Genomic DNA, 13,900 nt, shown 5'->3' on the forward strand with positions numbered 1-13,900 from the left:
TAGTCTAAAACCAAAAGTTCCAATGAACTTGAGATATGGAACAAGTAGGAAAAACATACATTGTTGATGTAGAAAGCAATGTCTGCACTGGAGATGATCTTCCCACCAGAACAAAATGAATGAGTCTTGTGCTTGTATGTTAACAATATGGTCCTGCATTTAAATTAGTATGTGTCAAAGGAAAAAGTACATTCGGTGATACTTTTAGGTAGGCCTGCGGTTATTAACCAAACCTGCCAAACCAAACCGAAATGTTAGGTTTTCGGTTAAGAGGTTCGGTTCGATTTGGCCATTAACATTTTCAGTTTCCAGTTCGGTTTCCTCACAAAAAAATGTTTTTAACCAAACTATTCCAATCTTACCCAAAATTCTGAACCGAACTAACTAAAATCTGAACTGAATTAACCAAACTTATTGAAATAACCGACTTTAACCGATTTTGTTTTGAATTTTTAACCAATTTAAACTTAAATTTAACTGAATTCAAAAACTTCTGTAGAAATTTTGAAACCGAACTAACCAAATTTAAACTTAAATTTAACTAGCTTTTGGTCTCAAAATCGGTGGATGTAGCAAATAAAATGCCAGGTACATATCATGCCATTAGATATAGAGGATCACTGTTAAGAGAATTCGTAATATGGGGTTTCAGGGGAATATGAGAAAGACTCTTCGATTGATCCAGCTCAGGGAGATGCTAATATGATCAATGACTCTCCAGATTGTGTCCTTGACGCTGGTAAAATGGACTAGAAACCTATGTCTCCAGCTACACGGGCGTTGATGTGTGATGAAGAAAATGTGAACATATCAGAGAAAGATACGTCGGCGAGAGTGAGAACAAGCCAAGAGAAAGAAGACACAGCACAAGCTCGGATGTTTACGCAGAACAAGAAAAGCAGATCTTGTCAAGCTTCAGGGACCACACTACAAGAAAACAGCTAGTTTCCTACGGACGATTTCATCGGAAATCCGTCGGAATAAGCTATTTCCGACCAAATCTCCGACGAAAATAGTCGTCGGTTACAACTTGTCGAAAATAAAAATTTAGTCAAAATTTCTAATGAATTTCCAACGAAATCCGACGGACATATTTCTGACAAATGTCCGACAGATACAATTCCGACAAAACTCCGACGAAATTCCGACGGATAGATTTCCGACGAAATTCCAAAGGACATGTTTCCGACGAAATTTCTGACGGACTTTATAAATTATTTAAAAAAAAACAGATTTTATTTAAATATTGATAATAAATATTTTTTCAATTCATGAAATATATATAAAATTTAAAAATTAGAGAAACGTTTTCTTAGATATTTTTTTTTTTAAAATATTTATAATAAATATTTCTAATTCTTTATATAGATAATTAAAATTAGAAAAACGTTGTTGTAGTATAATTTTTTTTAAAATCCTTTATAATAAATGTTTTTATAAATTTTTAAAAACATAAAACGGTTTATAAATTGAAAATATTTTTTAAAAAAAAGAGCAAACGTTTTTTTAAATTTTAAAAACTATTTTAATTGAAACCTTTTTCTAATAACTGAAAAATATTTTAATTAAATCTAAAAAAGCACAAAAACATTTTATAGATTGAAACGGATTTTAAAAAGGTGAAAAATGTTTTGATAAATTTTAGAAACCAGAAAACGTTTTATAAATTATAACAAACTTAAAAAAAAATTTATAGAAACTTAAAATGTTTTATAAAAAGCTTAAAACGTTATATAAAATTATAAAAACGTTTTGAAACAATAAAAGATAATAAAAACTTGAAAACATATATATATATAACTCCTAAAACAAAACAACAACATATAACTCCTAAAACTATCAATTCTATCCTAAATCTTCAGATTCAAAACCTAAAATCCACAAATCTAACATTCCAACCTAAAAAAAAATGTAATCTAAAGAGGGGTTTTGATGACTTACATGATTGGGGAAAATATTTGGAGGATTTGGGGTCTGAGTCACAGATTTGTGAGAGATAAAGAGGAGTAAGACCGCAAAAATTGCAGAGGAGAAGAGAAAAAATGAGGAGGAAGAAGAAGGGGCGGTTTATGTATTAAATATAAACTGACGGACAGTTTCCGTCGGAATTCGGTCGGTTCTATTTTAAGCGATTAATCAAATAAATTTCGCGAATTTTCTTTCCGGATAAAGTGAAAAATTCCGACGAAATACCGACGAAAACTGTTCGTCACATATATTTCGTCGGAATTCTGTCGGAATGTTTCTAGAATATCGCCAAAGGAAGCCTCGAGAAACTATGAGTTTCTGCATGTCTTTTGATTGGTCAGGGTTAAAGTCCGTCGGAATTTCGTCGGTATTTTCCGTCAGAATTTGGTCGGAATTTTCGACGGATTTCCGACGGAATTTTGAGAAATAAGAATTTGGGGTTTCAAAACAACAGTCTAAAATGATCACATAGAAATCTTTGATAGTATGTAAATGATTTAAAGAGGTTTAACTAAAATAATTACTTGTTTCATTCGATATTATACAAAATCAAAATCTAGTCTTATATTACCGTAATATGTTTGTATAAGTATATAAGTGTTATTGGAGGATGTTACGAATACGTTGATATGTATACGTAAATAATTTTTTATATAAAAAAACTTTAATGGTGTGAACTAATTTCATATTATAAATTTATATATGTGTTGTTTGGATATTTTAAGTATCAAATTATACATTTATAATAACTTTGCAAATCTAAAATCTGTTTCGTCGGAAATCCGTAGGAAAATTCCGACGATATTCCGACGAAAGTCAAAAACCCGTCGGATTTCCGTCGGAATATTTCGAAGGAATTCCGACGAACTTCAAATTCCTATCGAAACTCTAAAACTATAATATTCTGTCGAAATTTTGTCGGATATTTCCGACGACTTTACTTTCGTCTCCGACGAAATACCGACGAACATGAAAATATATGTTTCGTCGGAATGTCGTCAAAGAAAACCGACGAAAATATTATCCGTCGGAATGTCCGTCAGAATGTTGCATGTTTTCTTGTAGTGCCATCTTATGCAGCTCTTAAACCGTGGGGGCATAAATGGTAAGCTGATATTTTTCCTTGAGAGATCATATCCTTTGTGCGGAAATTTAGAGCTAGGAGATGTGTTAAATTAAGACATTGTCCATGTTCGTTTCATGGCCGCTGCGTCTAGGGTCTGCGGCAAGAAAAAGCAATGCGACGGAGACAAAAATAATAGAATCAAAGTTTCGGAAAGTTACCGAGACTCCAAAAGTGAGACGCAGGTGTAACAGAAAGTGGAACGCCGCTGACGCCATTAATTTCAGCGTCTCTTTCACTCATTATTAGTTGCCGCTGCTTCTGGAAAATAGGTTAGCGCTAACCTTCACCGGTGTTGTTTTGACATAATGAAAGGTTAATTTTGGATCGCAGACGCTAGATGCAGCGGTCATTGATTAAGCAGGAACAAACATCCGAAAGGCCAACACAGATCCGAGTAGAAAGGAACCAGTAGATGAAGAGCAAAGCCATCGAGACTCACGTTTGGGTGCTTAGGAAACTTCTGTGACAAAACTTTAGCATCTAACTTTTTGTGACATGATCATGTGACATTGTTCTAATAGTTGTACAGGAAGAATATCAGACTAGTTCCTTCTGGTCAAATATTACTCTTCTTTTTGACTAGCTACTGATTAGTAAGAAATTAAATTTATTTGGGATTTTGTAATACAAATACAATACATGAGCCTTTCACAAAGCCCGCACGAAAACACGTTAACCTCAGACATTTTTATGTGGTTTCCGTGTAGGTTTTATGAAAGAGTGATTGAAAACTCTTTTACGTTCCGAATGAGCAACATATGCCATGTTTGCGTGTAGGTTTTATTAAAAATATCTTAAGAAACTTAAGACATTTTATGTGATTTGCGTGTAGGTTTTCTGCTTTTTGATCTCACCGCATTCAGTTGTGCCAAAAAAAAATTGATTTATCTTATACAACAATGTAGAAATAGTAATGTCTAATGATCATTTTGTCATCCTCTATGACAACAGAAATAGAATAAAAAAAGAGAGATATGATATATATCAATACTATTAAAACAGAAGACCCTTTTTTGAGGTGCCCTCCTGTTTTGAAAATAATTACAATATACTGCCACTCATTTTATCTAAACATATGCTTTTAATTAAATTTAGTATTTTCCTAATTCTTTTTATTTATACCAATATTAATAAAGGAACACGTTAATTTGGCATAACTAAAAGCTATCCATGAGTTTATCAATCTGTTACAAGAGATCACGGCAGATTTAGATTTCAATTTTCAAGGATGATTTTTAATATACTATAAAGGTGATGAGGCATATTTTTTTTTGACCGAGTATTTCTGAGTGTTTAACGAAGATGAAGATGACGTTTTGCTTGAGGTCGTGTTCTGGTAAATCAAAGGAGGTTTCAAGAAGGTTCGCATAGTTTCGCGATAAACTTCCTCCTCCATTACTCAAAGGTACTTTTACGGAGTTTTCCTTGAGTTTTCTATTCACAGGGTTCGAGATACTTTGATAATCAGTTCTTTGGTTTAACTGTGGGGGCTGATGGTGATTTTCGACATTCAACATTCAACAACTTGATCCAATCATAGAATATACGAATAATTTAGTAGACATAAATTGAAAACTAACGTTCATGAACTAAAAATTATTTCTTCCCATAAGATGTTCTGGATCGAACAAATATGTACTTTTACCATTATCTACCAAGCACGGGAAAGCATAATGAGACACTAAACCCAGAAAAATATTCCGATCACCTACCATATATTTTACTAAATAGTTATCTTACATTGTATTGTTATTTTTACATTATGATAGGATACTGCAAAACTTTATTCCTTTTTATAGACATTATAAAATATCAATAAATAATTTGAACAATATATGGATCTTTTTTTTTTGTAATCAAAACAAAATATGAATCTATAACTACCCAGTCCCTACTTAGACTCCAAATATAAACCATGTTAACAAATATTACAAAATAACTTATCTATAAAATTATTCCACGATTTGGTTTTATTTATTAAATATAATAATTAATTTAAACAACATATCGATCTATAATAAAAAGATAGCTACCCAATCCCTTTTTAGACTAAAAAAATATTAACCATGTTAACAAATATTCCAAAACTTAGCTATCTATAAAACCTTTTCTTTTTGAACAAAACTATCTATAAAACTATTCCAAGAATTTATTTTTTGAACAAAAATATCTATAATATCCTTTGTTTCATATTTTTTTTTTTATTCAGTTATGTTTAGTTTATGTTTAGTTTGTTCCAAATCTTCTATTTCCTATATATGCTGTGAAAACAAAAATTCGGTTTGTAAATCTAACCGAATACAGTAGAACCTCTATTCATTAATAATGTTGAGAATTTAAAATTTTATTAATTTATAGAAATATTAATTTACGGAAGGTTCTTTATTTAGATTTTTTTATTTTAAGGTATATTTATAAGATAAGAATAATATTTGATTTTAGTGTAAAGACATTAATTGTTATTTTTTAAAAATTTGACATTTATATTAATTTATTATATTATATTGTGTATATAATATATATTGTATAACTTTTTTTGAACACATATTGTATATAACTTAAATGTGGTTTTAGATATAATATTACTAAATTTCACCAAAAAATATTAAGTGTTAAGAAAATATAAAGATAATTCCATTGTGAACATAAAATAAACAATATAATAATAAGTTCTTACTTATATAAAATATGTATACACATAAATTATTAATTTATATTATTAAAGGAACTTTATATTTACATAGGATTTACTTAAAAATTATTATATTATTATTTTATCGATTTGTATCAAATTTTGAACCGACCCAAGTTGGGACCAGCAAAATTTATTAATTTATAGAGATTATTAATTTATCGAATATTAACTTATAGAGGTTATATTGTATATAGCAACTAATATATATCATAATCAGGGTTGCCAACTAATATATGATCCATTTGACCCTCGATCAAGCAAATTCTTAAAGTTGTTACTTTACAAAAATAAAATATATATATATAATATCTTCATTTTCCTATATTCATTTTATACAATAAATATTAGTTTGTTCAAAAACTTCTATTTTCTATATACACTCGGATGATCGGATCACATAAAGGAAATATTACTCATTCTTATTTATCGAAAATTCTATAATAACAGATCGGTGGATAATAATGAAGATTAATATCAAATCCATTTCTAACGTTTTACAAATAATTTATTTAATTTTCTATAATATTCAAAATATATGAGAAGTCTTTTTAGCTTTTTAGAAATATTTTTAGATTTTTTTGGGGGTTTTACCGGGTCAACACGTGTTGAATCACAGGTTAATGACGAGTTTTTCGGTTTTTACCAAGTTTTATCGAGTTTTTAATTAACGGGTTTGTTCATTAAATCTGAACCGGATTATATACGAGTAATCGGGTTTATCGATTTCACCGTAGATTACCGGGTTTATCGGTTCGACCGCGAGTTTGGGGTCAAAAATTAACACTTAACAAAGCTAAAAATTACACTTCTCATGATTATTTTTCATATATTTTAAAATATTGAATAAGAAATTAATGTCTAATCACAAAATATAGTTTTCTTCAAAATCCAAAAATTTAACACACAAAAAATTAAAATAAATAATGTACACAAGTTTAACAAGAATGGATATCCAGTTTATAAATTATTACATTATTATTTCCAACCAAAAAATAATCCCGCGCTTTAAAAGCGCGGGTCAAAATCTAGTGATTCCTTATGTCGACAATTTTACAAATTAAACATAGGCTTCTCGTCCATTCTAACAGCAGAAAGAGAATAAAAAAGTATTGGGGGTTAAGTACAAAGTATATATCTTAAAAAAATACTAATAAACATTAATTAAAATGTTTTTTAATTAATCATATAAAATAATATAATGTTTAATTTTGAAAAATAAAACATCATTACTTGTTTAATTATTAATTTTGAAAATAAAAGAATTATTAATCATTTATGTAAACATATTTTAGCCAAAACAAAACAAGTAGTGAATACCTTTAAAATATAAAAATTAGTAAATTTTATATTAAAAATAAATATTATATAATTTAAAATATTTTGGGATGTTAAATAATTTCAAAAATGGAAGGAATATGATATATCAAGATAAAATAAAGTGGCTTTGCTAACAAAAACAAAAACAAAAACGATGACTTTTTTTTTATTGTGCACCATAACAAAACGATGACTAAAAGACGTAGATAAACCACAACTAGCAATAAGATCTTGAGCAGGTAGCAAATTGTCATCACTGAACATGCATCCCAGCCACTAACATTATAAAACAGAACATCCGTATCTATTTCCTCATAAGTCATAACAGATGTAAACGTTGACTAACGAAACCGATGAGCTCAGATCGGAGTTTCTCCACGTTCTTCCATGTCAAAGATCAGCCAAAGGTTTCTTGATGAAATTTTTAAATACCTTCTCTTAAATATTTTTATATTTTCTCTTTACTCCTCTCAGTAAATTACTTTTGCAGTTCTTGTAAAGAACTGTACATTGTTTCTTCTTGTTTCCAATCTCCTAATCACCGGAGCTATGGAAACTCACGAAGCCGTTCACTTTCGATCTCAGTTTCTCCATGTTCTTCTTAGTCGACGATCAGCCCCTGGTTTGTTTTAATGATCTTATTATTAATATATCAACCTTCTTTTTTTATTCTATTCAGAATTAATCACAGAGTTAAATGAACTGTTATTATAATCCAAATCTTGGTTAACAGTTCCACTGGTAGCTGAGTGTTCGAAGCCAGTGGCAAATCCTGTGTTTCAAAGTGCTGTTCCATCTTTAGCTGTGAGATATTATTATTGATAACTTTTCTATATTATATAAATATACAAAATGAAAAATTCATTATTTTCATGACCAAACCAGGCAACAGAGTCGTATCCAAAGGAACATATGGATAACTTAAAAAGCATGCTTAAAGAGGAAAACATTCATTTGCACACTGAGGTAATATATTTATTAACACTACTCTCTTGTCTTTCTAACAAGTTTCTGATCATTTATTTTATATGTGCTAAGATGTTGTTTTATGTAATGTAACAAGGCTGGAGAGCAAGGAAGATTACCTTTGCTTATTTTAAGCTTGAAGGACAAGAGTGTAGAAAGAAGACCAGCTGTTGTGTTTATGCATGCCTCAGACGCAAACAAAGAATGGTTAAGGCCATTTCTTGAAGTAAAAAAAAACAAAAACATCTTAACTTATACTTTTGCTTTCTTCTATATTGAAAGTTGAAAGAACGTCTTTGATTTGCTTTGTAAGGCATATGCTTCACGGGGATATGTAGCCATTGGTTTAGACTCTCGCTTCCATGGGGAACGAGCTGACTCCAAAACTGCCTATCGAGATGTAAAGTCATTGTTTATGATTCAATCATCTATTGATCTTTCTGTACACTTTTGAGTTCTGACATGGTGATTTTGGTGTAAATTTCAATTGCAGGCTCTAATATCATCTTGGAAAAATGGAAAAACAATGCCTTTTATCTTTGATACTGTAAAAACATTACTTCTACTTAGCTCCATTTTTTTTAGTTACATTTTAAATCTATTGTATTGGTCCATCTCCAAAGTTTTTAAAGACCAATATATATATATATAAGTTTATGGTCCTAAATTGTAAAAATAATTGTTAAGATTTACACCAAAATATTAATAGCTTCTTAAATCTCGGCGTAAGACATTATTATTGCATCTACTATTGTTGATGTTTTTGTTATTTCAGGTCTGGGATTTGATCAAACTAGCTGAATATCTTACTCAGAGGAAAGATATAGATCCACAAAGAATAGGAATCACCGGTATTTCTCTAGGAGGTCAGTCCCCATAACAACATTGAGTACTACGATTTGTAGTTGTTTTTCGTATTAAAACCATTACCAAACTCTGCTCATTTTGAAATCAAACACAGGGATGCAGGCTTGGTTTGCTGCTGCAGTTGACACCCGCTATTCAGTAGCTGTTCCTTTGATCGGTGTTCAGGTGCCAACTTATCCTTAGCTGATCTTTTGTTTCTACTAACCAAATACCGATAAGCAGCACCCCAACTACTTGGACTAAACTGATGATTTTTATGAGAATGGTTTCCTACTTGAGAAGACTCTTTAAGTTTTTATAACATGTTTTATATGTTGGTCAGGGATTCAGATGGGCAATAGACAATGATGCGTGGCAAGCAAGAGTCGACAGCTTAAAACCTTTATTTGAAGGTCACAATCTGAATATATGAATTAAGGTTATCAAGTATGAGGATTCTAATTCCTTTGATATTCTTTTATGCTTTCAGTAGCAAGGATTGATATGGGAAAGAGCAAAATCGACAAAGAAGTGGTCGAGAAGGTAAGAAGCATGACAGTAACTATAAGACTGCGACTCAAGTGATTGGTTTGTAACTGTATACATTAAAAATTAAACAGGTGTGGGACAGAATAGCTCCTGGCCTAGCCTCTCAGTTTGATGCGCCTTACTCGGTACCAGTGATTGCACCACGCCCTCTTTACCTCCTTAACGGTGAGCACAGTGTAGTCTTGTGTATGGCTCATTATTATCTACCAACTTACAAAAAAAAACAAATACTTGGAATATCATTTGCAGGCGCTGAGGATCCTCGCTGTCCTCTTGGTGGACTAGTTGTTCCAGTGAAGAGAGCTAAGAAGGCTTATAAGAAAACTCCTGCAAACTTCAAGGTACATCACTGATCTAACCTAATCTTATGGTTCTAATGCAACCAGATACAATGATCTGAAAAGTGTTTTGGTGTTTGGTTTTTGAGAGGGCAGTTCGTAGCAGAAGATGGAGTTGGACACACAGTGACGAGTTTCATGATCAAAGAATCATCAGATTGGTTTGACAAGTTCCTTAAAAAAGGAAACATGACTTCTCATTAAAACTAAGGCACATGACCATATGTAACAGAAAATATAAAAATGTAAACTAATAAATGCATGTTCGTCCATAAGAGACATCTCAAAACTTTGGTTCTATGTATCGTTAAAATAAAAGTATGAAATGCATATCAATTTAGTAGAGAGGTGAACAGACAAAAATCTTTCATTCCAGCTTGATGCGGTCCATGTAGTTAATCACACCTTCAAGCTGCAACACCAGCTTGATGCGGTCCATGTGAACAGACAAAAAACTTTGGTCCTCTTCTGTTTTGTTCGTCTTGGCTCTGTATTGACAAAAGCTTTGGAACTGGTAGACAAACTCATCCACCATATCCCCACAAGCACTGGTTCGGCAACTGCATGATCATTACTTCGTGCAACACCACCTACAATACAAACACACAACTTCTGATTAACTTCTAATTAGAACAAAAGCTTGTCTGAATCTTAACTAGAACATAAACTTGTCTCAATCTTAATTGACTAACATACATTAAAAGCATCTCAATTTTTAGACTAAGCCTGTGAGACAACATCTAGTTCTATTCAGACCAAACCAAATCAATGTCAATCCAATTGAAACAACACCTGAAACAAGCTGCAGTAGTAATAGTAAGACTAACAATCTCCGTACAATCCAGATTATCTGAAAAAAATCGAATTATATAAATATTTTTAACTTTTTAATTATTTAAATTGTTCAATATTTATCAGAAAATTTTGCTTTTCCTAAAATTTTCTCTTAAAAATCCGGACTATCAATACACTTATCCAACATAACATAAATATCTGAAAGAAAAACTAAAACCCAAGTAGAATAAGAAATGAAACTGATTTTTTTTCCAATATTATCTAGCTTTTAATTTTACTATTCCAGTTAAACAAACAAAAACAAGTTAACTGAATCGAAACTGAACAAAATTTCATAAATAACCGAACAAATTCTAAATTTCTAAAATTTAAAAATTGAAACTAAATTAACCGAAACGAACCGAAATTTGAAATCCGAAATGCCTAGAGTAACCAGAATGTTTCCACGTCGGATTGCGGATGTGATCCAACCCAACTTCCACTTAACCAGACCGGTTGGTTTGATCGAACCAGAAAAGATGTCTTGCTTGTCCCTTTGTTCGTAGAAGGTTTCTTCCTCTCTGGGTTACAATACAACTCACTCGCAAATGTCACAGCTTCACCTTCACCGTCTCTCTCTCCCACAGTCTTCCACTCGCTTCACAACACCGCCTTTGCCTTCCTCACATCTCCGCCGTGCAGCTCCGTCGCCGACACCACTCACCACCAAAAGCTTCCCACTTTCCTCAACTTCCGAGCTCAATTCATCAAAAGCCACAACCTTTCGCCCACCCATCGTCTCAAAATCTCCTATCACTTGCAGGTTCAGCCAATCCGGTGAGCTTCAGTCCCCAAAGAGTAGAAAGTTATAAACTTTGAGAATTTTGGGTCTTTTTGATATTTCAAGATGATTTTTTTAGTTCAGTAACAGTGGTTCTGTTATTCTGTTAAGTAGTTACTATTGATGTATTGTTTCAGACATAACGCCACAACTTGAGCTTAGTAAAGGAGGAGATCAAAGGAAGCCACAGAAGCGAGCCAATGGCATATTCTGGATCATACTTATTAATCTTGGCGTTTATGTGGCAGATCACTTCTTTCAGGTATTGAACTTTTAAGATATGGTTTATAAGCATAGGCTGTAACATTGTATCTTCTTTATTCAATTAGGTTCGCAGCATCAAATCTCTCTATCTGTACCATAATTTTCCAGCGTGGTACCAGTTTGTGACTGCAACGTTCTGCCATGCTAGCTGGTGAGAACCTCCATGCTTTCTATGATTTTTCAAAATTAAGGAATGTTGAGATTCCATGTCAAAATCTTAAAGGGACTAACACTAATATATAAAGGGATGGGTCTATTCACTTATCGATAATTGAGTTTAAATTGGAAGCTCAAAAAAACTTAACACGGTATCAAAGTCTAGTTTGTTGCACAAGTAGGATGGCTTAAAGTGATTTTATTACAATCCTAAAGTGGAGTTTAAAGATCCTACATTGAAAAGTTTAAATGTATCAACACTAATGTATAAGGGATGGGTCTATTCACTTATCGTCAATTGATTTTAAATTGAAAGCTCAGAAAAACTTAACACGGTATCAAAGTCTAGTTTGTTGCACAAGTAGATGGCTTAAAAATGATTTTATTACAATCCTAAAGTGGAGTTTAAAGTTCCTACATGTAAAGTTTAAATGGATCAACACTAGTATATAAGAGATTTGAGTGGACACTAATATATGATGCTAATCTTCCTGATTGTTCTTGTTCTTTTTGTATATATATATTCTAGGAACCATCTCTCCAGCAATCTTTTTTTCCTCTACATCTTTGGTGAGACTTCAAGATTTTTTCACATAGTTGGATTCAGTTCAGAGCTAATGGAGACTGGGACTTGTTCTTGTGGCTAAACAGGAAAGCTTGTTGAAGAAGAAGAAGGGAACTTCGGTTTGTGGCTGTCGTACTTGTTCACTGGTGTTGGAGCTAACCTGGTTTCTTGGTTAGTTTTGCCGAGAAATGCTGTTTCTGTTGGAGCCTCTGGAGCTGTTTTTGGTTTGTTTGCTATTAGCGTCCTCGTCAAGGTACTATACCTCTCTCTTTAGGTTCTTGTAAATCATCCAGCTGTAACTTTCTTTTTCTATTGTAGATGTCTTGGGATTGGAGGAAGATCCTTGAAGTTCTTATACTGGGTCAGTTCGTTATTGAGAGGGTAAGAGTCTTTCAACATGTAGACATGCATCATCAGTATAGTTACAACTGTTAATGGGATGGTAATGTTTTAAGATCATTGATTCTGATAGGTGATGGAAGCAGCTCAGGCTTCAGCTGGATTATCAGGAACTATATATGGTGGCTATTCTTTGCAGACTGTTAATCACATTGCACATCTCTCTGGTGCCCTTGTTGGTGTTGTGTTGGTTTGGCTACTCAGCAAATTTCCCTCGGAAACTGTGGATCAAGATGTTCAAAGGTCCCCCAAGAAGTGACTGCGAGAATCAGTGTTAACAATGTGGATCAAGAGAGGTTCTGTTAGTACCAATTCTTTTGCAGCAGAGTTATACAACTGAAGGTTTTGCTCTAAATGTGTGGTCTGTAGCTATTGGAAACGGACACTGCAAAATAGATTTTATATGATTATTCTGTTGTAATGTCAAGCTGACCAAACCCTATTCATGAAAAATCAATATGTAGAGTTAAATTACCTCAACGAAGCCTTTGATTAAGGAATTGAATGAAGACCAAATGGTTTGCTTCAACTCTCGTTGTCTTCATATTCTGCACAAACCTCAAACCATCACTCACTCTCCCTTCACTGCAATACCCTCCCACTCGGTTTAGCCGTCTCATTCATAATCATCTTCTCGACCATCACCTTATCCACATGGCCGAGATGTAGTGTTGTCTGTGCCTCCTGTTAATGTTATGTCTTGTATGTTTTTTGAGTTTTAAACAAACGAGGGGCACTGCAAATCCGCTGTTTAATATGTTTAATACAGTAATACATATGCCAACAAGCGGGGATAGCTCAGTTGGGAGAGCGTCAGACTGAAGATCTGAAGGTCGTGTGTTCGATCCACGCTCACCGCAATTTTATTTTTATTTTTCTACTTTTTGTAATATCAAATAACGTGTAATAACGACATTGTTGAATTCATTGTCTTAGTCTGCTATAGGTTGAAACTAAACCACTTCATATTTTATCACAAATTTTAAGCTCTTAACTTTCATTTAAATCCATTAAGGTATCGAGGATGATTTCTTCTTAATGTTTAGGCATTTAAAACGTAGTAACACTCTTTGGAGAAATATAAACAGAGACAAAT

General features: G+C 32.5%; 2 protein-coding genes and 1 non-coding gene across 3 annotated transcripts; all 3 read left to right on the plus strand.

Moving 5' to 3' along the window:
• Nucleotides 1–7,410: 7,410 nt before the first annotated feature.
• On the plus strand, nt 7,411–10,148 carry LOC103854738 (putative hydrolase YtaP). The gene is made up of 14 exons (XM_009131700.3): nt 7,411–7,513; nt 7,597–7,728; nt 7,840–7,910; nt 7,992–8,072; nt 8,170–8,298; nt 8,386–8,472; nt 8,566–8,619; nt 8,848–8,938; nt 9,034–9,104; nt 9,262–9,331; nt 9,409–9,461; nt 9,539–9,632; nt 9,717–9,808; nt 9,902–10,148. The coding sequence occupies exons 2-14, from the start codon at nt 7,656–7,658 to the stop codon at nt 10,007–10,009; spliced, it is 1,074 nt and encodes a 357-aa protein (XP_009129948.1). The 5' UTR covers nt 7,411–7,513; nt 7,597–7,655; the 3' UTR covers nt 10,010–10,148.
• A 971-nt stretch (nt 10,149–11,119) lies between these two features.
• On the plus strand, nt 11,120–13,320 carry LOC103854739 (rhomboid-like protein 11, chloroplastic). The gene is made up of 7 exons (XM_009131701.3): nt 11,120–11,416; nt 11,558–11,682; nt 11,750–11,835; nt 12,370–12,410; nt 12,492–12,658; nt 12,724–12,786; nt 12,878–13,320. Exons 1-7 carry the CDS (start codon nt 11,188–11,190, stop codon nt 13,061–13,063), a joined length of 897 nt encoding a protein of 298 aa, XP_009129949.1. The 5' UTR covers nt 11,120–11,187; the 3' UTR covers nt 13,064–13,320.
• A 271-nt stretch (nt 13,321–13,591) lies between these two features.
• Nucleotides 13,592–13,664, plus strand: TRNAF-GAA. Its single transcript has one exon. It is a non-coding gene; the product is annotated as a tRNA-Phe (tRNA).
• The last annotated feature ends 236 nt before the right edge of the window (nt 13,665–13,900 follow it).

The sequence above is a fragment of the Brassica rapa genome, chromosome A02 (genome assembly GCF_000309985.2).
Source record: "Brassica rapa cultivar Chiifu-401-42 chromosome A02, CAAS_Brap_v3.01, whole genome shotgun sequence".
In the NCBI taxonomy this organism is placed as follows: Eukaryota; Viridiplantae; Streptophyta; class Magnoliopsida; order Brassicales; family Brassicaceae; genus Brassica; species Brassica rapa.